The 27,449-nt window shown below is 37.3% G+C and overlaps 1 protein-coding gene across 7 annotated transcripts in view; it reads left to right on the top strand.

The window, feature by feature from the left end:
- NF1 (neurofibromin 1) overlaps positions 1-27,449 on the top strand; it is a 252,743-nt gene that overhangs the window by 39,295 nt on the left and 185,999 nt on the right. For all 7 annotated transcript variants that reach the window (XR_004347587.1, XR_004347588.1, XM_032617092.1 and 4 more), the window contains exons 2-4: positions 17,329-17,472; positions 19,225-19,308; positions 23,157-23,347. Coding sequence is in view for 5 of the 7 variants with exons in the window: in XM_032617092.1 (XP_032472983.1) it covers positions 17,329-17,472; positions 19,225-19,308; positions 23,157-23,347 (419 nt within the window). In the remaining 2 variants the exon portion in view is untranslated. The remainder of the gene's footprint in view (positions 1-17,328; positions 17,473-19,224; positions 19,309-23,156; positions 23,348-27,449) is intronic.

A 27,449-nucleotide genomic window follows, 5' to 3' on the forward strand; every position in this document is an offset into this window, starting at 1 on the left:
TATAATATAACCTGGGACTTCCCTGGTGGCACAGTGGTTGAGAATCTCCCTGCCAATGCACAGGACACGGGTTTGAGCCCTGGTCCTGGAGGATCTCACGTGCTGCGGATCAACTAAGCCCGTGAGCCACAACTACTGAGCCTGTGCTCTAGAGCCTGTGAGCCACAACTACGGAGCCCATGTGCCACAACTACTGAAGCCCGTGTGACTAGAGCCCATGCTTCTCAACAGAAGCCACCAAAATGAGAAGCCCACGCATCGCAGTGAAGAGTGGCCCCCGCTTACTGCAACTAGAGGGAGCCCGCGTGTAGTAACAAAGACCCAACACAGCCATAAATAAATAAACAAATAAACAGATAAATATAGTATAACCTTATACTATATTAGTATGTAAACCTTTTGGCCACTAGTTGTTGCACATTCTTTTACTTCCTGTTACTTGTCTTTTTCTTTGTAAGTAGTGTCTTGTTTTTTTAAAGCAGGATTAAAACGTTTTTATGTAGGTAAATATATTGGTGTTTTTTTGTTAATGGCTTCTGGATTTTGTCTTGTTTAGGAAAATCTGTCCTACCCAAATATTATGAGATTATCCTTCAGTATTTTTCCTAGTAATTTTATGACTGTTTTTCTTTTTTTACGTTAGGTTCTTAATCTCTCTCTCTCTCTCTGTCTCTCTCTCACACACACACACACACACACACACACACGCATGTATTTTAAAATGTTCTGTTGACAAATCATTCTTTTACCTCTGATTTGAAATATTAACTTTATCATGTTAACTTTCTATGTACATTACTAATATCTGCTCTATGACTATAATTAGTTTATCCTTATAATATATTGGTTTTTTTATAAAAGCTTAATATTGAATAGAATGTTTTAAGTACCTGATAATGCAAGTCTCCTCTGGTTCTTGTTTTTCAGAAAGTTATTTGGTATTCTCACAAATTTGTCCTTTCAAGTGAACTTCAGAATCAATTTGCCATTTTAAATAAGCCCCACATCTTCCAAATCCATTATAATATCTTCTCACTACTTCTCCTCTACTTTTTTTTTTTTTTAAGGACATACTTTTTAAAAAAAAATTAATTTGTATTTGGCTGCGTTGGGTCTTCGTTGCTGCGTGTGGGCTTTCTCTAGTTGCAGCAAGCAGGGGCTGCTCTTCGTTGTGGTGTGCAGGCTTCTCATGGCAGTGGCTTCTCATTGCAGAGCATGGGCTCTAGGCGCATGGACTTCAGTAGTTGTGGCACATGGGCTCAGTAGTTGTGGCTCGTGGGCTCTAGAGCGCAGGCTCAGTAGTTGTGGCGCACGGGCTTAGTTGCTCTGCGGCATGTGGTATCTTCCTGAACCAGGGCTCGAACCCGTGTCCCCTGCATTGGCAGGCGGATTCTTAACCACTGCGACAGCAGGGAAGTCCCTCCTCTACTTTTATTAGCGTAATTTAAGCTACCATTTTTCTCTTGCCTAGACTATCTTCTAACATACAGCAGCAAGAAGACTCTTTTAACAATTTTATTTTTAAGATTTTTTTTTTTTGATGTGGACCATTTTTAAAGCCTTTATTGAATTCTGTTACAATATTGCTTCTGTTTTATGATTTGGGTTTTTGGCCGCGAGGCATGTGGGATCTTAGCTCCCCAACTAGGGATTGAACCCGCACCCCATGCATTGGAAGGCGAAGTCTTAACCACTGGACTGCCAGGGAAGTCCCAAGAAGACTCTTAAAAAACGTAAATCTGATCATGTTGCTCCCCTGTTTACATCCCTTCAATATCTTCTTTCCCTCTCTTTTTCATTACCTATTGCTGCATAACAAAGTACTACAAAGCTTTATAGCTTAAAATGGCCTGTTTATTTTGCTCACAATTTTGGGAGTCAGGAATTCATGACGGGTTCAACAATGTTCCACAAGGTGTTGGCTGGGGTGGCTGGGGCTGGAGAATCCCTCCCAGTACAACTTATTCAGTCACATGTCTGGCACCTCAGTGCTTCTTGGCCTCTGTCTCCACATGGCATCTCATTCTTCCCGATCTCTCCATGTGGCGTGGAGTTTTCACAGTATGGTGGTCTCAGAATAATCACACTTTTTACGTGCAGCTGGCTTCCAAGGAGGAGGGAAAGAAAAACTGTCAGACCAATTAAGGGCTGTGCCTAGAACTGGCACAGTGTCCTTTCTACCATATTTTATTGGTCAAAACAGTCACAGAACCTGCCTAGTTGCAAGAAAATGGAAAAATAGACTCCACTTTTTGAGGTGGGAATGGCAAGATCTTATTACAGGAGAGCATGTGGGTTGAGAGATACCATGACTGTATTTGAAAAATATAATCTGCCACACCATCAAACTCAAAATAAATTCAAAGCTTTTAAAATGACCCACAAGGCTTTTCATGATCTGACCCATCCCTGCTTCTCTCTCTGACCTCATCCCCTGTATTTTCTTCTTTTGTTCCCTTTAGTTTAGCCACAATGGCCTCTTTGCTAGGCTTTGAATGTGCCACACTCGTTCCAGCGTCAGATGTATTTTACCTGCCTCTGCTGCCTTGAATGTTCTTCTTTAGACCTTTGCATAGGTCTTCCCATTCTCTTCATTTAGGTCTCTCCTCAAATGTCAGCTCTTCCTGACCACCTTATCTGATAGAATCTTGGTCGCTTAGTACCCCTAATCTTGCTTTTTCTTCTACATAGATTTTAGGGCTGGTATGAGAGCCTGGGGGGCCTGCATATACTTTTCTTCCCTCTTTGTTTACTGAACAAGTTTAGAAATAGAAGACCAAAGGTAAAGACCAAAATATATATGAAATATATAAATATTTGTGTGTATATGTATGTGTGTGTTCAGTGTGAAGTTGTGAAGTTGGAGACCCAGTGGGCCTGCTATCTAAACCTCAGAATTAGGCAGACTTACCCACCTAGTCTCAGGCAGTGTTGGTTACTCCCTTCTGCAGGGTGAGTCCCCTGATCAACTCTTGGAATGTTGATATAGAGGAAAATTCTTGTACTCTGTAACAGGCCTGTTCCCAAGTAAAGAAGGATAGAGCTGAGTTGTGTGTACCTATTTATTATTCTCATTTTTATCAATCTGACTGACTAAAGGAGGATGAAAGGAGGGGAATAAAGGAAGTGTCAGAGATGACTCTCAGATCTGAGAAACTTGGTGGATTGTGGTACTGTTTACTAAGATAGGAAATATGGTAGGAAGATTATAAATTAACTTTTAGAAACACTGACTTTGAAGTGTCTTAAGATACCCACGTGGAGATACCAAATAGGCATTTGGATGACACATTTGAACGTACAGATTTGGTAGTTGTATTAGTCTTCTATTGCTGTGTAACAAACTACCAGAAACACAGTGGCTTAAAACAATACAAAATTATTATCTCACAGTTTCTGTGGGTCAGGAATCTGGGCACTGGTTAGCTGGGTTCTCTGCTCAGGTCCTCACCAGGATGAAATCAAGGTATTGGTCAGGGCTATGATCTCATCTGAGGCTTGGGGTCCTCTTCCAAGCTCACTGGTTGTTGATAGAATTTAGGTCCTTACAGTTGTAGGACTGAGGCCTTCAGCTCCAAGAGGCCTCTTGCTGTTCCCTGCCATGTGGCCTTCCCCACAGCATGGTAGATTGCTTCTTCAAGGCCAACAAAGTATTTTTGGTGCTTCATATCTCTTCTTTGGCTTCCCTGGTTAGGACAGACTCATCTGAGATAATCTCCCATTTAAGCCAACTGATTAGGGACCTTAACTGCATCCTCAGAGTCCCTTTTGCCGTGTAATGTAACAGTCATGAAAGGGATATCCCTTCATGCAAGTCCTTCTCACTCTTAAGGAAGAGAATTGTACAGGGTGTGTGCACCAAGGAATGAGACTCTGGGGCTTAGTCGTTTGCAGTCATCATAGTAGTAATCAGTAGGATAGTCAGTGAATACACAAGATTGCCCAAGAGAAAGGGTGAACAGAAGAGAGATTAGGGGATAATTTCAGAATTATTGGTACCTTGAGGGTACATTTATTCATCTTTGTGTTTATAGCACCTACATTGCTATCTGGTACATAGTGGATATTCAATAAATGTTTGTTAGAATTCTTCCTTGATCTCAGATTTTGAAAAATTAATGTATAAATTTATATTATGTGTCCTTCCCTTTTATGTATATAGTCTTTTTTTCTTTTTCTGTGTGTGGTAAAATACACATAAAATTTACCATCTTAATCTTTTTTTTTTTTTTTTTTTTGCAGTATGCGGGCCTCTCACTATTGTGGCCTCTCCCGTTGCGGAGCACAGGCTCCGGACGTGCAGGCTCAGCGGCCATGGCTTACGGGCCTAGCCGCTCCGCGGCATGCGGGATCTTCCCAGACCGGGGCACGAACCCATGTCCCCTGCATTGGCAGGCGGACTCTCAACCACTGCACCACCAGGGAAGCCCCCATCTTAATCATTTTTAAATGTACAGTTCGGTGGTATTAAATACGTTCACATTGTTGTGTAGCCATTACTACGATCCATCCCCATAATTTTTCATCTTATAAAACTGAAACTCTGTACCTGTTAATCAGTAATTCCACATTCTCCCCTCCCTTTAGCTCCTGTCAACCACCATTATACTTTCTGTCTTTTGATTTTGACTACCTTAAGTATCTTGTATAAGTGTAATCATACAATGTTTGTCTTTTTTGTGACTGGTTTAGTTCACTTAGCATAATGTCTTCAAGATTCATTCATGTTGTAGCATACTGGAGAATACTTTCCTTTTGTTTTTGCTTTTGTTTTTGTTTTTGCAGTACACGGGCCTCTCACTGTTGTGGCCTCTCCCGTTGCGGAGCACAGGCTCCGGACGCGCAGGCTCAGTGGCCATGGCTCACGGGCCCAGCTGCTCTGCAGCATGTGGGATCTTCCCGGACCGGGGCACGAACCCATGTCCCCTGCATCGGCAGGCGGACTCTCAACCACTGTGCCACTAGGGAAGCCCTTCCTTTCCTTTTTAAGGCTGAATAATATTCCGTTGTATGTATATACCACATTTTGCTTATCCTTTCATCTGTCAGTGGACACTTGGGTTCCTTCCATGTTTTAGCTGTTATGAATAATACTGCTGTGAACGTGGGTATACACATATCTCTTTGAATCCTACTTTCACTTCTTTTGAGTATATACCCAGAAGTGGAATTGCTGGATCATATGGTAATTCTATTTTTAATTTTTTAGAGAAAATTTCATACTGTTTTCCACAGTGGCTGTACCATTTTATATTCCCATCAGCAGTGCACAAAGGTTCCAGTTTCTCCACATCCTCACCAACACTTGTTGGTTTTCTGTGTGTGTGTGTGTGTGTGTGTGTGTGTGTGTGTTTTGATATTAGCCGTCCTAATGAGTTTTGATTTGCATTTCCCTAATGATTAATGATGTTGAGCATCTTTTCATGTGCTTCTTGGCCATTTGTTTATCTTCTCTGGAGAAATAACTATTCAAGTCCTTTGTCCATTTATGAATCAGGTTGTTTTTGTTATTGTTGAGTTTTAGGAGCTCTCTATATAGTCTGGGTGTTAATCTCTTACCAGATACATGATTTGCAAATATTTTCTCCCATTCTGTGGTTTACCTTTTTGTTCTGTGGATAGTGTCTTTTTTTTTCTTTTTCTTTTTTTTCCGGCCTCACCGTGTGGCATGCGAGATCTTTAGTTCCCCAACCAGGTATCGAACCCCATGCTCCCTGCAGTGGAAGCATGGAGTCTTAACCACTGGACTGCCAGGGAAGTCCCTGGTTAGTGTCTTTTGATGCACAAAATTTTAAAGTTTTCTTGAAGTCCAGTTTGTTTATTTTTTCCTTTGTAACCTGTACCTTTGTTGTCATATCCAAGATATCATTAAGAAATTCAGTGTCATGAAGTGTCCTATGTTTTCTTTTAAGAGTTTATTTGTTTTAGGTCTAACATTTAGGTCCTTGATGCACTTTGAGTTACTTTTTGTATATGGTGTTAGGTAAGGGTCTAACTTCATTCCTTAGCATGTGGATACCCAGTTTTCCCAGTACCATTTGTTGAAAAGACTATCCTTTCTCCTTTAACTGGTCTTGGCACCCTTGTCAAAAATCATTTGATGATATACAAGAGGGTTTATTTCTGGTGTTCTGTTCCATTGGTCTACATGTCTGTCTTCATGCCAATACCATGCTCTTTTGATGACTGTAACTTTCTAATAAGTTTTGAAATCAAGAAGTGTGAATCTTCCAAGGTTGTTCATCTTTTTCAAGATTGTCTTGGCTATTCAGGGTCCCTTGAGATACATATGAATTTTAGAATGGGTTTTTCTATTTTTGCAAATATGTCTTTAGGATTTTTGATAGAGAATGCATTGACTCTGTAGATCATTTTGTGTAGTATTGACAACTGAGATAATCATGTGGGTTTTTTTTCCCTTGATTTTGTTGATGTGGTGTGTCACATTGATCAGTTTTCATATGTTGAACCATTCTTGCATTCCAGGAACAAATCCCACGTGGTCATGGTGTATAAATAATCCTTTTTTTTTTTTTGCGGTACGTGGGCCTCTCACCGCTGTGGCCTTTCCTGCTGTGGAGCACAGGCTCTGGACGCGCAGGCTCAGCGGCCATGCCCCACAGGCCCAGCTGCTCTGTGGCATGTGGGATCCTCCCGGACTGGGGGCACGAACCCGTGTCCCCTGCATCGGCAGGTGGACTCCCAACCACTGCGCCACCAGGGAAGCACAATCAATCCTTTTAATGTGATGCAGAATTCTGTTAGTATTTTGTTGAGAATTTTTGCATCAATGTTTATCAGGGATATTGGTCTATAATTTTCTTTTAGTGTCTTTGGCTTTGGTATCTGGGTTATGCTGGCCTTATAGAGTGAGTTAGAAGTGTTTTTTTAATTTTGGGGGAAAGCTTTAGAAGGGTTGGTATTAGTTTTTCTTTAAATGTTTGGTTGAATTCACTAGTGAAGTGATCAAGTACAGGATTTTTCTTTTTTGGGAGATTTTTTGATTACGGATTCAATCTCCTTAGTAGGTATAGGGCTATTCAGGTTTTCTGTTTTTTTGTGATTTAGTCTTGGTAGGTTTTGTGTCTCTAGGAAGTTTCCCATTTTATCTAGGTTTTCCAGTCTTTTTGGCATACAGTTGTTAATAGTACTTTCTTTAAATCCTTTTTAGTTCTGTAGAATTGATAGTAATGTCCCCACTTCCATTTCTGATTTTAGTGCTTTGAGTGTTCTCTCTTTTCTTGGTCCATTGAGCTAAAGGTTTGTCAATTTTGTTGATCTTTTTGAGGAACCAACTCTTGATTTCATTGATTTTCCTCTATTGTTTTACTATTTTGCTTACCTCTGCTCTCATCTTTATTTCTTTCCTTCTCCTAGATTTGGGTTTCCTTTGTTCTTCTTTTTCTAGTTCCTTAAGTTGTAAAGTTAGGTTGTTGAGTTGAAAGTTTCCTTGTTTTTTGTTTTTTTTAGTTTCCTTTTTTTAATGTAAGCATTTATAGCTATAAATTTCCCCCTTAGCACTGCTTTCACTGCATCCCATAAGCTTTGGTTTGTTGTGTTTTCATTTTCATTCATCTCTAAGTATTTTCTAATGCCCCTTGTGAGTTCTTCTTTGAAACATTGGTTGTTTAAAAGTATAATGTTTAATTTCCACAGTTTTGTGAATTTTCCAGTTTTACTTTTGTTACTGATTTCCAACTTCATTCCATTGTGGTCAGAGAAGATACTTTGCATATCTATCCTTTAAAATCTATTGAGATGTTATTTGTGTCCTTACCTATGGTTTAACCTGTAAAATGTCCCATGTACACTTAAGATTGTATATTCTGTTGTTGGGTAGAGTGTTTTGTACATGTATATTAGGTCTAATTGTTTTATTGTGTTGAGTCCTCTATTTCCTGACTTATTTTCTGTCTGGTTGTTTTCTCTGTTATTGTGAGTGGAATGTTGAAGTCTCCAACTATTATTGTAGAACTCTCTGTTTCTCCCTTCAATTCTGTCAGTTTTTGCTTCACGTGTTTTTTTTTTAATTGTGACCATGTCACATATGAAGTTTTTCTAAAAAAATAATTAATTAATTTTTGGCTGTGTTGGGTCTTTGTTGCTGCACACAGGCTTTTTCTAGTTGTGGTGAGTAGGGGCTACTCTTCGTTGTGGTGTGTGGGCTTCTCATTGCGGTGGCTTCTCTTGTTGCGGAGCACGGGCTCTACGCACACAGGCTTCAGTAGTTGTGGCATGTGGGCTTCAGTAGTAGTGGCTCGCAGGCGCTAGAGTGCAGTCTCAGTAGTTGTTGTGGCACACGGGCTTATTTGCTCCGTGGCATGTGGGATCCTCCTAGACCAGGGCTCAAACCTGTGTCCCCTGCATTAGCAAGCAGATTCTTAACCACTGTGCCACCAAGGAAGTCCCTGCTTCATGTATTTTGATGGTCTATAATTAGCTGTGTAAATGTTTATAATCTATCTTCTTGCTGTATTGAACCTTGTATTAATTTATGATGTCCTCCTTTGTCTCATAACTTTTTTTGATTTAAAGTCTATTTTGTCTTATATTAGTATAGCCTACTCTCTTTTGATTACTGTTTGCATGGAATAATTTTTTCCATTCCTTCTTCTTTAACCTGTTTGTGTCTTTGGATGTCGAGTGAGTCTCCTGTAGGCAACTTATAGTTGGGTCATTCTGCCAAATCTGTCTTTTGATTGGCGGGTTTAATCTAATTATATTTTAAGTAATTACTGATAAGAGGGGACTTACTGCTGTCATCATGCTATTTGTTTTCTATATGCCCTATAGCTTTTTTTGGTCCCTCATTTCCTACATTACTGTCTTCTTTTGTGTTTACTTTTTGTAGTGGAATGTTTAAATTCCTTTCTCATTTCCTTTTTGTATATTCTACAGCTAGTTTCTTTGTGGTTACCAGAGTGATTACATTGAATGCCCTAATGTTATAACACTCTCACTTGAATTTATACTGCTTAACTCTGAGTTTTGACAAATACACACATTCATGTAATCCTGACCATGATCAAGATATAGGAAGTTTCATTACCCCCCAAATTCCCTCGTACCTCTTTGGCCAGGAGGGGAGGTGGTGGCAAATCCTGAGGGGACATCTGTTGTCTTGCAGGGGAGAGGTCTCTGAATTGTCTTCAGACAGGCGTGGGGAATGCTTGCTCTTAGTAACAGTAATGGGCCACTTCTGTAGACTTTGAGGGTTCAGGGCAATTTGGAGATAAAAGATTTTGGGGAGCACCAACCCAGATGTTTCCTTTACATGTGTCAGAGTCTTATTATTCTTTGCCAACCACAGCTCTCTGATCTTGGCGTAGCAGACCTGCCTTGTTTGGGAGTTTAACTTTTGGAACCTAGAAACTCTGATAATTCTGGTTCTTGTCCTTAGGTTTCTTTGCCTTCCTGCTGGAGGAGAGGAGAGCATCTTTGTGTGCTTCCAGAGAGGCCTTCTGGCTTTCATACTTAGCTTCTAATTGGCAGTCAGCTTTTTGTTCTCTTTTTTCGCAGAGCTCAAATAGTTTAGTAATATTCTTCAAATTCAGTTGTTTTTGAGGTTACTATTTCTCCTTCATTGCCAGCTTTAAATTCACATCTTAGCACCTGCTCCATCTGCCCTGAGAGCCTAGTGCAGGATGTTCATTAAGGTGTTCCCTTGGGATGCACACCTGAGAGAAGGGAGGATTGCAGATGCAGAATTCATGGTACAGTGCAGGCCCAGAATCAGGTTTGGCCAACTGCTTTGGGGAGCTCTGGAGCTAGAATGGCCCTTTTGAGTTTCCCAGAATTGGGCTGAGGTGTTCCGGCCTTTATATTGCCATTATCAATTGGTCATTGGATGTGGGCTGCCCAGGAAGGGTTTCACCTGGGCAGGATCATTCTCTTCAGGTGAGGCGATCCCTGAGGGGCTGACTGACAGCACTCCAGCAGTTAAGTTCTTCCCTGAATGGGGAGCTGAGCAGTGCCTCAGCAGTGCCTACCAAAATTCCCCTGTATCCACTAGGAGTGACCAGTTTGTTTTTTTAGTATCATTAACTCATGGATTTAAATATGTATTATATAGAAAACTTGCCATTGACTTATAAGTATGGAAAGACTCACAAATGTATGTAAATATACAGCTCAATGAATGTTTGCCAAGTAAACACAGCAGTGTAACCAGTACAGAGATCAGGAAATAAATAATGCTAGCAATCCAGGAGTTCCTCTTTGCCCTTCCTTTTCCTTCTGGTCATTACTTGCTCTTTCCAAGGGTCTCTGCTATCCTGACTTGAATTTAACATGTTTTTGAAATTTGTGTTAACAATCATACAGTAAGGGATCTTTTGTTCTGACTTCTTTCACTCAGTATTATATTTATGAAATACAGTTTATAGCTGTAAGTCGTTTATTCCCATTGCTGTAGAGTTTTTCTTGGTTTGAATATACCATTTTTAAAAACCATTTCTGCTGTTGATAGACATTTGGAGTGTACCCATTTCTCTTGGGTATATACCTAGTGAAGTTGCTAAGTACAGTTGGCCCTCTGTATCCGTGGGTTCCACACCTGTGGATTCAACCAATGCATATAAAAAATAGTTGGAGAAAAAAAATTCCAGAAAGTTCCAAAAAGCAAAATTTGAATTTGCCAAGCAACTGGCAACTATTTAAGTAGCATTTGCATTGTATTTAAATCTATTCATGGCATTTATATCCTATTAGGTATTATAAGTAATCTAGAGATGATTTAATGTATATGTAAGTATGTGCGTAGGTTATGTGCAAATATTATGCCATTTTATATAAGGGACTTGAGTATCACAAATTTTGGTATCCTCTGGGCTCCTGGAACCAGTGTCCTGCAGACTTGGAGGGATGACTGTATGTATATGTTCCATTTTAGCAGATAATGTCAGTCTTCCAAAGTAATTACTGATTTACACTCCTACTTGTAATGTACAAAAGTTCCATTTGCTGTGATTTGCCCCTGTTTATTTAGGATGTTACTCTCCAGGCTGTACAATTAAGAACTGGGTGTATTTACTAGGGTCCCTCTCTCTTTAGCAGGTTCTGTACTCTAATCTTTGTTTTCTGAGGCTGTGAGATTTTGAAATTCTGTTCTGCTTTTCAGAAGTTTTTGGCTTAGCTTTTTTACCATTTTCCACCCAATTATGCATTTGAGACTCCCTCATGTCTTCAATTGTGTCACTCCAGCTCTCAGTGACAACCAGAATCTCTGATGGTTCCTCTTTCCCTCAGCAGAGGTGCTTTGCTTGGGAAAGGCATATTTCTGAGTCTTTTTTTGGGCGGGGGCAGATTCTGCAAATGCCCCAGGGCGGGAGGAAACAGCTGCAGAAGATCACCTTGCTTCTCCATAGTTCACCCTTTTTCTGAAACTTAGCCTCTCTAGTCCTCATTCCTTCAGTAGCTCTCTAAAATCTTTAAACAGTTGATTTTTGTATTTTTTCTTTTTTGTGTGTGTGTGAGTTTGGGGGAGGGAGGTGTTGTTTTGCTGTGAATTACTCTACCTTGGAAGCAGAAGTATGGATTAAAACATATTTGATGTTTCAATAAATTAAAATTGTTGTCCTTAACAATGTTCAAATTATTCCATTTTTGGTCAGTGGGAGCCTCCTCAAAATTTATTCCTGAGTCTTTTTGACTCGATCCTTTGATAGCTTTCTTTGGCAGCTTTCTTGCTATCTAGTATGACAAAGTGTTCCAGGTTCATCATGTACCTTTTTGCCTCAGATGTGGAATCAGCCATTTTCTGAAGGAGTCCCAATTCCTTTTACCAGGAAATAGAATCTCAAGATCATTACTGCAGGGTTGGTCGTTGTTTTAGGCATTTTCAGCAAACAAAGGGAGAAAAATATATTTTATTTTCTTCATACAAGATAAAACTACATTAAGAATTGATACAGATACTTCCAGTTCCAATTCAAGACTACAGGGTTTTTACTTTGCTGTTCCTCTCCTGTTCTGAGAGTCGCAGTTTTTAATGACACCAGTAGTGACAGAATTAAAATATCACCGAATCACTCATTTCCATGATCCCACAATACATACAGGATCAAGATTTATCTTCATTTTTTTGTCCCTAGAGTATATTCCATTAGGAAGTCAACCTAATATGATTTAAAATAACTTAGAATAGTTCTTCTCTTTGTGACTATGCCATTAAAAATTTGGATACAAATTTCAGTTCATTTGTTTATTTTTGATTTCTATTTTATTTTTTAGAATTTTAATTTAATTTTATATTTACATAAATTACATAATTTCAAAATAAAATCTACAAAAACCAGGGAATATAGATTCTATCCTCAACACCTCCTTTATTTTCTTTCACTTCCTAAAGGTAACCACTTAAAAGTTTTTAAGTTTCATCCTTCTGCTTTTGTATGTGTGAAGAGGTGTATGTGTGTGTATTTATTTCTCCGCCTACTTCTTAGATGCATGGTAGCATACTGTATACTCTTCTTCACCCTGTTTTTTTAACTTAAAGATATATCCTGGAGACTGTTCCATAGTTTGATGAATTTGGACTCATTTCTCATATTTTTTATGTTACATTTATATTTATACAAGTCTTTTATTTTAAGTCATTTTTAATTGTGTGGTCTATGTTATTTGCTCTCCCAGCATATTTTTTGGTATTTCAGAAGGTTTGTGTATTAGGGTTCAGTCAGGGAAGCTGATTGTGTAATGTGGGAAGGGACTTATTATGGAAATTAGACCATATACAATTTTGAGAGGACTCGTGGGGTGAAGATCTAGAAGGGGGAATTGGAGGATCAGAGAAGGAGTCACTAGTCAGATCCTCTAAATTAGTGACAATGGGTAGACAAGTTGGAGCTTTTAGGGAAATCTGAGAAGCCAACTATGTCCAGCCACTGGAAGTGCGACTGTGAAGGAGAAGCTTGAAGAGAGCCACATGGGAAACTTGCTGTGTTTAGTTACCCCCTCTGTAGGTTTCCACCTAAGCATCTGGTGATGGGCTTGTGCCACTGCTCACCCAGCACAAACCAGCAGTTTGTATTTTTGTTCTGTTGGTTACTTTTATATTGATGCCTTTGTATAGTATTCTAATTTCCTCCGTTTCTTGGGAGGGCAAGTTGTTATATAGTGGTTTTCTTCTGTAAGCAATATTGAAACAGCTAGTAAATTATTCTCATCTCCTCAGCCAGCATTTGGTTTAAAATAATACCCTTTTACTCTTAGTACCATAAGGTAATCAGGAAACATCCTACTTTTTGTATACTCTCACTACCCTCTCCCTATTTTTGATAATTGTACTGTATCTATACTGTCATTATACATAGCAATTACATAGTATGTTTTTTCTCTTACTCTCGTCATTTATTCTCAGTTCTTTTAATAAATGTGTATTTAATGGTCCTTCTTAATGTGGATGTGTCTCCTGTTATTTTGGTTGACTGAAGTATGTTCTCTAGTAGATTCCTCAGGAAAGGCTTAAGGGAACAATATTTCCTGGGTTCTTACAGTTCAGAACAGTTTGATTGTCACCATTGTACTTGGGTGTCAGTTTGCCTGCATATAAAATCCTTGGTTTACTTTATCTTCTCTTGAGAATATTAAAATATTATTTCATTTTCTATTAGCATATAGTATTGTCAAAGTCTGATGACAGTCTAATTTTTGTTCTTTGTGTAAGTGGCTTTCTCTTTCTGCCTGAATGTTCAAAGGATTTTTTTTTCTTTCTTGTTCACAGAAGGTCAATAGTTGTACTAAAATATGCCCTGGTATTGGTCATTCTGGGTCAGTTTTTCCAGGTATGTGGTATGCCCTTTAAACATATAGTTCCAAGTGTTTTTGAAAAATTTCAGCAACGTTTTCTTGAAGTCTAGCTTCTAATATTCATTCTGCTCCATTGATTTGATTTCCTTCTTTGAGGACTCCTGTTATACATATGTTGGATCTTGTTTGCCTGTCTTCTCTGTCACTTTATTGCAAATCCCATCTTATTTTTCTTTTCTTTCTTTTTTTTTTGATATTAGAATTTTCCTCCTATTTACCTTCGTTTTCTCTTAAAGCATTATATATATATATTTTTAAATAAATTTTAATTATGTATGTCTGGCTGCATTGGGTCTTCATTTCTGTGTGCGGGCTTTCTCTAGTTGCAGGCAGGCAGGGGCTATTCTTCACTGCGGTGCACGGGCTTCTCATTGTGGTGGCTTCTCTTGTTGTGGAGCATGGGTTCTAGGCGTGCAGGCTTCAGTAGTTTTGGCACGTGGGCTCAGTAGTTGTGGCTCGCGGGCTCTAGAGCACAGGCTTAGTAGTTGTGGTGCACGGGCTTAGTTGCTCTGCAGCTTGAGGGATCTTCCCGGACCAGGGCTTGAACCCATGTCCCCTGCATTGGCAGGCGCATTCTTAACCACTGTGCCACTAGGGAAGCCCTATATTTTGTTTTATTTACTCTTTAATATCTTCTGGTTAGTCTTCACTTCTGAAATGATTTTTCTTTTTTTTTTCTAATTCTTTCCTGAGTTTTGTCAACTTATTTCTATTTGTAATTCTAATTTGTTATTTCATATCTTTAATCATTTAAAAAAATTTCTCTTGGCTCATTTTGAATTAATAATTTACAGTTTCATCTGTTGGTGATCATATCTTTTTGGCGTGTTTTCATTTTCTGTTGCAATGTTATTCTGTCTCTTATTCTTTTTTCTCAAAATAACTTCACATATGATTTGACTACAGTGTTTTCTGTTGCTCATTTTTATGTGAAATTAGTTTTCCTGAATTGGTAGGAGAGAAATGTGGGCCAGGATAATTTCTATCTTCATGGCTCTGGAGCTCTTCTGTTGCTTTCATGAAATTAAACGAATACGTCATCTCATTCTTTGTGAGCTCTCTTGGCTTCCTTCCTCTCTTCCACCTTTATCTGGATCTTTTTCTTTTGCCCTGTTGTTCTTGTTTCAGTCTGGAGTGAATCTCAGCAATTTCTTCTCAGCATGGGCTTCATCCTTGAAGGAAGTGTTTCTTTAGCTGGTTAGTTTAGAACTGTGCTGTCCAGTGGGTACAATGGCTACTTAAATTTAAGTAAAATAAATTAAAATAAAATTAAACATTTGATTCATCATTTGCATTAGCCACATAACAAGTGCTTAATAGCCATATATGGCTAGTGGCTACTGTAATGAGCATTGTTGATATAGTATACTATCCTAACCACAGAAAGTTCTATTAGACAGTGATGGCTTAAAGTGTGCTTTCTTCTTTTCAGACTTTATTATAGACCTTTTGCACACATGTGCCAATTGCCATGTGTACAAAAACCCCTGTATTTTAGCTAAGCTTCTAAACTTGTCCTGCTGTACTTTTCACTGAGGATCTAATGCAGTTTGGGGATTTTCCTTGTCAGACCCATCAAACATTCTGCTTCCCTCTGCTGTCTCTTGCACAGATGCTTATACCACACCAGTTTTGTAGCTGTAAGTGGTTTGTTCGTATTTGCTGCTTGTATTTTGGTTATTGTGGGGTGCTTTCTCCCCTAGTTTTGATGTAGATATATGGTCCATGGGTTTTGTGATTCTAGCTTCTTTGCTATTTTATGAGGGGGTGTATTAGTCAGGGTTCTCTAAAGAAACAGAACCAATACAGGGGAGATAGAAGGGTCTGAGGGCCTGAGAACCAGGAACACTTAGGGCAGGAGATCAATGTCTCAGCTTAAGTATTTAAGCAAAAGGGACCAATTCTTCCTCCTTCTGCCTTTTTTATTCTATTCAGGCCCTCAGTGGATTGGCTGATGCCCACCCACATTGGACGGGGTGCAAACTGCTTTACAGAGTCCACCTATTCAAATGCTAATTTCATCTGGAAACACCCTCAGAGACACACCCAGAAATAGTGTTCAGCCAAATATCTGTGTGCTCTATGATCCAATCAAGTTGACATGTAAAATGAACCCTCACAGAGGGATTTGGGGGGATTCACAAGCTACATTGCAGCCACTGCCATCTTTTCTCTCTGTCTCTCTTTCTAAGGATATTAACAATTCTTAATTTTCTTAATATCAAATGTAAAAGATCTTATGGGTATTTATTTGCATTTTTTAACAGTTTATTTTTTAGAGCAGTTTCAGGGTCACAGAAAAATTGAGTGGAAGGTAAAGAGTTTTCCCATATGCCCTGTGCCTCCACACATGCACAGACTCCTTTATCATCAGCATCTCCCACTAGAGTGGTACTTTGGTTACAATTGATGAACCCACATTGTCATGTCATAATCACCCAAAGTCCACAGTTTACATTACAGTTTCCTCTTGGTGCAGCCACTGCCATCTTCTACAGTCCTCTTTTTTCGGTCTTTTAGATTTTTTTCTCTCCATAATGTTGTAACATTATGTAATTCTGTAGCTTCTGTTCTGCCCTATCTTCTAAACCCTAAACATGCTTCCCCTCTTTTATTTAGAATTTCTTTACCATCAAATTAGTCACATTATTAACTGACTAAGCAAACTTGGGCATGCTGCTTGGTCTCTTTCCACTTTTTGTTGCACCATTTTAAAAATGAGGAAGCTGGACACAGGTTTGTTTCTTCACGGAGGAACCTCGTCAGTGTTCTGTATTAGTGTTAGCAGGATCTAATACTTAAACAGTAAATATATTCGTGATGCTTTCAATACAGAATGCTGCTCTTAAACAGGGTAGAGATGAACTTCCTGGTAGTGCCACATAGTTCATTCTCAGATAAATATAGGTAAATATAACTATAATATCTCCCTTAAAAGATATTTTCTTTCCATGAGATTTATCTCTTTGTTGTTCTGTTACTCCCTCAGCTGTGTACCTGAGGGTGATTATCTTAGCTGAAGCAGTCTTACTATGTATATTCCAGGCTCTACAGTTTGTTTTCTTTTCTGCACAATCTGCCGTTCCTTGCCATTATTGACTAGAGGTCTAAGGCATAGATTTTCTTGGTCTGTTGTTCTTTTAATGCTTGAGTTCAATATATAAAAGAAAAGATTGCATTTTATTGCAGACATTTTTCTCTGAAATAATTTTTAGCTACAAGGAAGTAGCTCTATTTCTGTGAGTCATCATTCTGTCTTACATAGTGCTGGGTAAAGATTTAATTTGGTAGATAGAGATTTATAACTTCTAGAAAGAAAGCTGCAAAAATTGAAATTTCTAAAGAATTTTAGATTTGCTATAAATTCCTTTATATATTGAAAATTGGAGCTTGAGATACAAATATAGGTAATTGTGGTTGATAAAATTTTCCTAATATCTCATGATTTTCAATGAGAAATAGAGTTCTCGGTAGTCATTTTAAAATGTAAGCTAACATTTTTTTTTTTTTTTCCCTCAGCTTCCAATAAAAACAGGACAGCAGAACACACATACCAAAGTCAGTACCGAACACAACAAGGAATGTCTTATCAATATTTCCAAATACAAGTTTTCTTTGGTTATAAGCGGCCTCACCACTATCTTAAAGAATGTTAACAATATGGTGAGTGTTTGCATTACTGTTTTACGGGAGAATTCGGTTTGTTTTTTATTTTAAACTTTGGAACAGCATATTTTGAAATATGTAAAGTCATTTTCTGTGGACCCTGGATATAAACATTCATCTTAATTTATGGATGAGCACAGGTAACCTTTTAACTTTCTTTTTAGATTTTAATTCTTTTTCTTAGATACTTGTCTTATTTGTGACCCTATATCTACTGATCCATTTTTTCTGGAATTAGGATTTCATACAGATTTTGTCATATTTAAATTGACCATAGTAATCTATTAAAATCTTTTCCTTAGCTTCTCATTTGAATATTTACATATCAGATTGTCCCAGTCTTAAGTAGATGCTAAATAAAATATGACTTTGTAGTCCTAAAATGTGAGATTGCTTTTGTGAAGATGCTGTTTTATTTCCTTCGTCCTGTAACCTGTGAAAGATTCCATGGTAGAGAACCTGTGTTGAAACAGTTTTCCTCAAATACTTCATCAAGTATTTCCACTGTCAAAAGCTCATAATTGCTTCTTATTTTCCTGTTTCATAAAATCTGTTTACATTCCCTAGACTTCAAGGTACTCCAACTATTTTCTCTCTGTACCTTTGAACATATTATTTCTCCTCTTGCTGTCTGGTGATTCTTTCCTCTGTGTCAGTTTCTATCTAAAACCTCCTTCATACTCAGTCCAGAACAACCGATCTGGATAATTTCTTGATTAACTCCAAACTGCTCTGCTTGTTTTGAGCACTTATAACCACAATTTATACTGTTTGCATTGAGCAGTGAAACTGATTTCTGGTTGTAGATTGTGAAAATCAGTACCATTTTCATAGTCACATCATCTTTGGTGTGTTTTCTTTTGAAAAAGTTGATTGGAAGATACCCCAGGCTTACAAAATTGGTAAACTGGAGGAGTGGGCAATCATATTTTCTCTTTATGGAAAAAAATTAAGATTTTCTGAAAAAAGGACCTTTTATAAATATGTAAAGTGACTTACAGAAATACATTTAAGATTTTATGGAACGCTTCTGTTGCATAGTGTGTGGGTCATACAGATAGGACTTTGCTTTTATAGATAAGTGGCCATGTTCTCATATTGAAAATGTTTTAGTTTTTGGACCCTTCTTTTAAAAACAAAAACAGTATTGAGATATTGGCATTCATTTAGTGCTTATTGAGTAAACTGAATTGTGGAAACCATAGTCTGCTGTTAATAGTGTAGTATTTGATTTAAAGATTGTGAATGCTTAAAACTCGCTTTAATTGGTGTTACAGCATTTTGTTGCTGTAAGAGTTAGGCTTTGATTATTTTGTGGCATCAAAGTGTGGTTAAATGTTCAGTTCAAGATTCTGGTAAAGATCTATATGTGTACCTAAATCCTACATATTTTTTTCTATATTGTTCAAATCTAAATTTTACTTAAAAAATAACAGAACATGGGATTTTCCTAATGTTACCATCTCTTTAATGCTGTTTGTTTCAAAGTGCATTTACTACATATTTTTTAAAGTATAACCCAGAGTATCTTTTACTGTGGCAGGCTGATGACAGATGGTTTGCCTGAGAATTTATTTTGTGTGAGCATTAGGATAAAATCAGAAATAATAGATTTAAATATAGTATAATCTGGGAGATACAATGATTATTGATTTTCTTGATCCTTAGTCCCTCACTTTTCAGATGTGTGCTGATTTGTAGTGGAGAGTAATAACCAACTTTTAGTGTTCTGAATATCTTTTCTTTTAGAGAATATTTGGAGAAGCTGCTGAAAAAAATTTATATCTCTCTCAGTTGATTATATTGGATACACTGGAAAAATGTCTTGCTGGGGTGAGTAAATCTATTCTTGAATAGGCAGGTTTTGTGCATTCAGTTTTGAGAATGATCTGATGTCCTGAAGCATAGGTGTGGACAAGGAGAAGAGTCATGGACTTTTTGTCTAAGACATGAAAATGAATTTTGTTAACAGAGCTGACTGGGTAGCATAGAGAAGTTTTCAAGAAAAAATTATATTCTCATCTTTTGTAAATGAAATAGATATTAAGATTACTTATAAAGTGTTAAGCTTGAGTCACATCTCTCTCTCTCTCAGGTTTTCTAGAAAAAATTTTGTGGAAAAGTCACTATTTAATTTAACTGATTTCTCCAGTTGGTTAGGCCTGTGGCATTGCTTAGCTATCAAAGAATGATGTTAAAGACCAAGAGAATCTTGTTTCCCCCTGTGTGAATCTGATTTTATATTTTACTTTTCAAATCTATGTAAAAGAGAACTTAAAAAATTAAAACTATTACTATTACTGTGATAGATTCTACCTTAAGAACACTTGTTATGTAAATATGAACATATAAAATAGATATGTGGAGGAGTAGTTGAGTACAAAACAATTTTCTCATGTTTCCTCAGTTATCTCAGAGTTTTCAACCATGACTTACTTAGAAATTTTTCCTCAGTTATCTCAGAGTTTTCAACCATGACTTACTTAGAAATTTTTCAAGAATATTTCTGGTTATTTATTTATTTGGCTGCGTCGGGTCTTAGTTGCAGCATGCGGAATCTTTGTTGCGGTATACAGGATCTTTCGTTGCGGTGCGCGGGCTCTTCATTGCGGCGTGCGGCCTTCTCTAGTTGTTGCAGGCGGGTTTCTCTCTAGTTGTGGTGCGTGGGCTCCAGTGTGCACGGTCTCAGTAGTCGCGGCGTGCAGGCTCAGTATTTGTGGTGCACGGGCTTAGTTGCCCCTCAGCATGTGGGATCTTAGTTCCCCGACCAGGGATTGAACCTGCGTCTCCTGCCTTGGAAGGTGGATTCTTAACCACTGGACCACCAGGGAAGTCCCCAAGAATGTTTCTGTTGTATAAAGCATAGTGCTTCTATACTTCAGTAGCTTTAATTCTTCCTGGAAAATGGTAGGAGTTTACATAAATATATAAATTTAATACCTCCATTTTAAAGATCTGTCTATTCAATATGTATTGGGGTTAACTTATTTCTTCTGAGATTATAATCTCTCTTCCTTTGACCCATCTTTTGCTTTTATTCAGAATTGCTTCTCTCTTCCACATATGTTATAATTGTTCTTTATAGTAAAACTAGATGGGAAGGGACTTTGACATATGAGGACTGATCAGTTGAGAACAGAGAGAACAAAGTGTTTAAAGAAGGGGTAGCGTAGGGAGTTGGAGAAGGGGTAGCGTAGGGAGTTGGAAAAAATAATTACATTCACACAATGATGTATCCTTAGGGAAGAGAGGTATAATATTTAAGACTATAGGCCACAAAACCTAAGCATAATGTTTTAAATTCTTTTATTGACCCTCGTCCACATTCCAAAATGGTGCTACAGTGCTTATAAGTTTTCTTCTTAAATTGAGGACAAGCTAGTTCTGTTTTAGCTTTGTGCTATGTATTAATTTGTGATGGGCTGTTCATTTGTAAAATAGAGTGAAAGAGCAAAAAAGCTGTTAAATAGGATGATGGAATTTTGAAGGTGGACAATTTTTCAACTTCTCTTGAATCAATTCTTTGTAGTGGTCTTATTACTTTGATTGTAGATGCCAATATCAGTGACACCCATGTTTGAATGGGGGTAGGCTGGTTTATTGCCTCTTCAATTCTACATCTTTTCTCCATTAACATTTATAATTGAGAGATAGTGGTAAAGGTATTTTGGATAATGATCACTGATATCATTGACCCCTGTTTAATTTGATACTCTTTGGAGATAGCTTAATTGAAGCCCTACTAAGTGGGCATGGTACAGCTTTTATAATACATAAAATATATATTAGCTTGCTCTGCTCTATTGAAAATATATAAATTTTTAAATTAAATTTATAATTAAAAATAATACTATTCATATTATTGAACAGCTGTGTTTTTCTGGATTGCCTTCAATGACTTTATGGTTGTGTCCTGATTTTCCTTTTTACTTATTTATTTATTTTATTTTTTATTAAAAATTTTTTTTTTTACAGTAGGTCCTTGTTGGTTATTGGTTTTCCTTTTTAGATCAAAATAAGTTGAGACAGTTTAAGAACTGAGCCCTATAGTACATATTTATCATATTAGTAGTTGAACTAGCTAAATGAAAGTGAACAAATACTTATCAATATCATGATTAAAACCAAAATTTTATGAGTAAAATTTTGTAGAATTTGAGGAATCTTAAGTATTTTTGATCCTGTATATGTGACCATTATTCAAAAGATTGAACACTTCTATAATTTTTATTTGTATATTAATTGGAGTTGGTTTCAACACCTGTATTGTCTGGTTAGCCTATAAATAAGAAAGAGCATTGTAACTCATATTTTGCAGGTTTTTGTGATATCTGTTTATTTACTGTCCAGATATTTCAGTGTATTTGCATCTGAAAGCTTTTGGAATGCAATTACAGATTTGATCATAGCACACTTACAAAAATTTGTTCTTTGTCATTATGCTTGATATTATCAAAATTGTCCTTCATATAAGGATGCTAAAGCCGTTAGGCAAAATACTGATGTGGAACAGTCTATTTTCAACTAAGGGTAGCTTATCCATTGGCTGTTTTGTTAATTGTAGAGATTTATTTTACAAAGTAGAAACCTCAGTGTTAACACCAAAGTTATCAAACTTGGTGTCATTAACAGAGAGACCACCTGGCATTATGTACTTCTGATGTGATGTAATACAAACTGTAGTGAATTCTACCTAGTGTTTAACTTAAATCTAATCAGACTGTTATATTTAGATTCCAGCTTAACAGAAAATATAACAACTAGAAGAACAAATTTCACCACTAGGACATAATCAGATCAATAATATACAACATTTTGTAAGGCAACTGGTCTATTTTCTTAAAAAAAGTCAGTGTTATGGAAAATAAAAATGATCTATATGGTGTGTGAGGGGAAAATAGTTTTAGGATAAAGAGACTAAAGGAATGTTACAATCATGCTGCAATCTGTGAACCTTCTTTGGATCCTGGTTGAATAAAACAAGAACAGCTATGAAAGACATTTACGGGGCAGTTGGGGAAATTTGGATACGGTTTGGGTATTAGCTGATCTAAGGGAATTTTTTTTTCTCCTTGGTGTGATGATTGCATTGAAGTTATATTGGAGAATTTTCTTATACTTTAGAGATGCCGAAGTAAGTTAGTAGTGAAGTAATGATGTTTGTAGTTTACTTTGAAATGGTTAAACCAAAACAAAATTATTTGTCATAAGTAATATCTATCTGTTTTGGTCAGTCTGCCCAAAGGTAGATGTGATTGCTCACCCAGGAGTTAATTTGGATGTTGAGACAGATGACACAGTGCACTCACCAGTGAATATGCGTAAAGTTTATTTAGGACTCACAATAAGCTAGGGATTCCCAGGAAGGGAAGGGCTTATGTAGGGATTTGATGAACAGGGGAACAAGCAGAAATTGGGGTGCTGAGGAGGATGGATGGGGGTACCTGGACTTTTCTTGTGATTAAGAAGTGAAAGATGGAACCACCCTCTTTATTAAACTAATTGTAGATAGATAAAGCAAACATGATGAAATATTAACAATTGTGGAATCTAGGTGATGAGTATATGGGTGTTCGTTATTCTGTTTCATCTCTTATGTATGTTTGAAATTTTCCATAATAGAAAATATTTACACGTAAGTTTAAGAAAGTTTTAGAATTATGTGATTATTTCTATTTTAGCAACCAAAGGACACGATGAGGTTAGATGAAACGATGCTGGTCAAACAGTTGCTGCCAGAAATCTGCCATTTTCTTCACACTTGTCGTGAGGGAAACCAACATGCAGCTGAACTTCGGAATTCTGCCTCTGGGGTTTTATTTTCTCTCAGCTGCAACAACTTCAATGCAGTCTTTAGTCGAATTTCTACCAGGTTAGTGTGTAAATTTACATAGGAATGTTGTAAGTAATATAAAATTCGTCTACGTAAAAGTAAAAAGTTGACAGAAATGAGTTTAACCTGGGCTTCTGTTGAAATTTTATACATTGATTTCTTTGAAATTTTTATTTTGTAATGTTGTGTTATTGGTGGGTACACTTAAATGTGAGTACTATGATAAACTTGAAAGTCTAAGTTTTAGGAAAAAAATGTCACCCATGACCGGGCTTCTTTTTTTTTTTTTAATGCTATTGATAGATGTAAATTTTGGGTTTGGCTTTTTAACGTATTATTCCTTGTAATGAAATTAGTCAATCAGAATAATTGGTGAGTAGTCAGAATTCTAATGATCTTAACGCTCTGATCCTTATCACAAGCTCCTAAGTTATCAGAAAACAAAACAAAACAAAAAAACCAAACCAGCAATGTGGAAGCACAAGGAAATGAGTAATTCTAGAAAGTGAACTGTATTTTAAGTGAATGAGCTGTGAAATCTCCCATTTGTTGAGCATTTACAGCATGTGCTATGCTGTTTGATCTTCACAGTATCCCTGAAATGTAGGTGACACCCCATTTTATAGGTAAGCAAACTAATACTAAAGAAGTTATCAAGATGCTGTGCCAAGTAACAGAGGACCCCAAACTTCGAAGTCCGGCTGGCTTCAGTCTGTCTGTTTTATTGTGCCTGGCTGCTTCCTGGTACTGCTATGTTAGCTGCATTTTGATGAAATCCTTTTTATAATATCCACTGCTGTGCTTTAAAATTGTATGATAAGTATAATTTAAGCTTTTATTGATGCTTAGAAATCATCATGTGATCATTCATTGTGATAATGCTAGAGATGGAGAAATGGGTATAGAACCGTAGCTGATGGTAGCAGGTAACTCTGGATCTTAATTTCATGCAGACGATTTGCCTTTCTCATGCAAGTAGAGTCAAATGGGTCCCTAATTAAGACCAAGTAGGAAGTATAATGTAAATCACCTGGTGATTCAGTGGATCAAAGACTAACGCAGAATGCTTAATGGCACCTGCATCTTTGGTTTGTCTGTGTTGTGTAAGGAGTGGACGTCCATTAGCTTAGTTCATTCTTATGTTGTTTTCCAACAGATGTGAATGAGAACATACATCATAGTTTGAGAATTTGTGCTGTGGTTTTTAGGCGGAATTGGCTAACTTCAAAATCCTGCAGTCTTTTTAATAAAAAATGGCATTTCTTTGATGGTGATGCTGGGCAACAGTATTCTTCCAACCTCTCATCAGAATTGTGATGCAAAGAAAATTAAAATTTTATCTAATGTTATAATATGACTGATAATGTAGGGTAATGGTTATACAATAGAACAATGTCTTCATGAAATCTCTTGAGTGTTAACATCTCATATTCTGAGTAAATAGTACACTGGTTGAAGCAGCAAGGTAGCAAACACCTAGGTAATAGGATGCATTAAAATGATAAAAAACCAAACCAAACCCTTTCTTTGTTTAGGTGACTACTAGACCAGTCTTACTGTTTGAAATAATCTTACATTGAAGGTAGAAAATGATCAAAAGGGTAAAATGTTTTTTAGTCTATCCAAACATGAATTGCTTTAATAAAACACAGCAAATGTGCCACCTCTGAAAACTCTTAAAAATCTTCTGGTCACCAAAGGTTTTATTTTGCAGCATTGGCACGTGTAAAACTAGCCAACTTTTGGGTATTTCCTGAATCTAGTTCAGTGTTTGCAGAGTAGAAGTTAAATGTCTCCAGAATAAGCCAGTTTCTTTAGCTTTCAGGGGACAGACTGCTCAGAAATGGGATCTATGAAATTCATGTTTCAGACAACTACATTTGCTGTTTCATTTAGTTGGTGCCAGAAATAGGAGCTGATCTTATTAGAGGGTCACTTACCTAAAAGACCATTATGATGGTTTAATTGAGATGGGGTTATCCTGTGACACTGCTGTCGTAGCATTAGGTGACAAAATATGCAAGGAACTGGAATGGCAGTTCTTTCTGAAGATTGATTTTATACTTCGTATGTACTAGATGAATCAGTATCATGAAAATTTGTTGTGCTTAACCATTCTACCTGTCTATGGATGTTTCTCTTTTAGGATTAACATTAGCTTTTGATATTTCTGTCCTTTGCTTTTCTTCAAGGGAATAATATGAGTTATAGATCATAAGTTAACTTTTTTTTTTTTTTTTTTGCTGTACGCTGGCCTCTCACTGCTGTGGCCTCTCCCTGTTGCGGAGCACAGGCTCCGGACGCGCAGGCTCAGCGGCCATGGCTCACGGGCCCAGCCGCTCCGTGGCACGTGGGATCTTCCCAGACCAGGGCACGAACCCGTGTCCCCTGCATCGGCAGGCAGACTCTCAACCACTGCGCCACCAGGGAAGCCCCATAAGTTAACTTTTTTATTCTGCTGAAGTATACCATGTTCTGTGGCTCATAGTACTCTTTTATGTAGAGCATTAGCTGCTTTCTCCACAAAATTATTATACAATGCGCTGGATCTAATTGTTTTGTAGTTGGAGGGTCCTGAAAAATACCTAATTTGACATATACCAGAAGCAGAAGACTCAATGACTTTGAAAGTTCTGTTTGATTCTTTTACAAATCTGCTGTTTTTTAAAAATGGTTTCTTACTGTTTTTAATAGTTTAAAATTTCTTCTTATATGTCTAATTATTTAAAACATACTTATTATATATTCTCTTTAAGACTGTTAAATAATCTCGTTTGTTTGTGTGTGCCAACTGTCATTCACAGTGAATTTTTTCTCTCTGTTTTGTAAACCTTTGATTGCAAACTTATCTTTAGTGCAGTCTGTATTTTCTTTGGGAATCTCTTGTAGCCTGGGACTGTGGGAGTATCCTAGTGATGGTTTTGCATTTGCTTTTGCCAAGTGCCCAGTTCTGGACCTATATTTTTGTTAATTTCTCAGCCCCAAATTGTATGGGTAGTACAAACGTGGGCCTCAAACCCTTGTAAGGTGACAGCCCTGGGTGATTTTTTCCCCTACCCAAAGCTTAGGCAGAGCAGACAGACTTCCTGTGCTGGTAGATTTTCCCCCCTCCCTCTCTTTTCTCTATGTCTCTGTCTCTCAGTGTCTCTTTCTTTTTTTAAGGAAGTGCGTAGCTCTTTCTAGCCATGTTTTATGCAGGTCCCTGGTTCTACTCTCTGCATTATGAGGGTACAGGACTTTGTATCCAGTCCCGTGTGGATGTTTTTAGCCCCAGACCCCTAGGTTAAGGAGAGAAAAAAAATCTGACTCTCACCCTTCTTTTGTTGGCTAGATCATGCCTTCAAAACCATCTCTGGTTTTCAGTTTCCTTTCCATTTCTGGACTTGGGTGGGTACTTAGTGTTTGTTTTGCTTTATTTCTGTACATTTAAAATATCTTTTTGTTGTTGTTCAGTTTACCTAGTTTTTCTAGATGTTTTAGTTATAGGTTTTCCACTTCATTTCTTTTGCCAAGAATACGCTTTATTTGATTTCTCTGCCTTATAAATTCACAGAATGTTCCTTCCTTGTGGTAAAAACTGGACTATAAAACAACCACAACCACTCACAAACAACCACAAGAGTTAGCTTTTCAAAAGTTGGTGTTGCTGATTTATTAAGTTGTGTTTCTTAAGGAGTCATATTCCATATTTTTAGGCTCTTTGCAGCAGCTGTGGAATTTGTAGCATGTAAATCAGTTTTGAGGACCTTCTCATTCCCAGTGTGAACTGCTAAGCTTTTCTCACCTTGATGATAAGAAGAACATTAGTGTAAGTGCTTAGAATAATTTTAATGTCAGCTATACATCTGTGGGCTAAAGTGAGTGAAAGAGGGATTTGAGAAGGAAGAAATAGCATTGATTTCATTTTTAGCAGCTGAAGGTTTTTTGAATAAGGTCATGTACTATTTGTGCTTTTTCACACATCTCTCTCTGCATTTATGAAAATTAGTAATTTCATTCTATTGCTTACATTTTTGATATCTATTAATTGAAATAAGCAAGCTTCATTAGGAAGCACACACAGTAGATTAGCAGTACCAACTTTGAAAAGCTGACCTCTGTGGTTGTTAGTGAAAAAAAAAGAAGAAAACTTTAACCTCTT

The sequence above is a fragment of the Phocoena sinus genome, chromosome 20 (assembly GCF_008692025.1).
Source record: "Phocoena sinus isolate mPhoSin1 chromosome 20, mPhoSin1.pri, whole genome shotgun sequence".
Lineage (NCBI taxonomy): Eukaryota > Metazoa > Chordata > Mammalia > Artiodactyla > Phocoenidae > Phocoena > Phocoena sinus.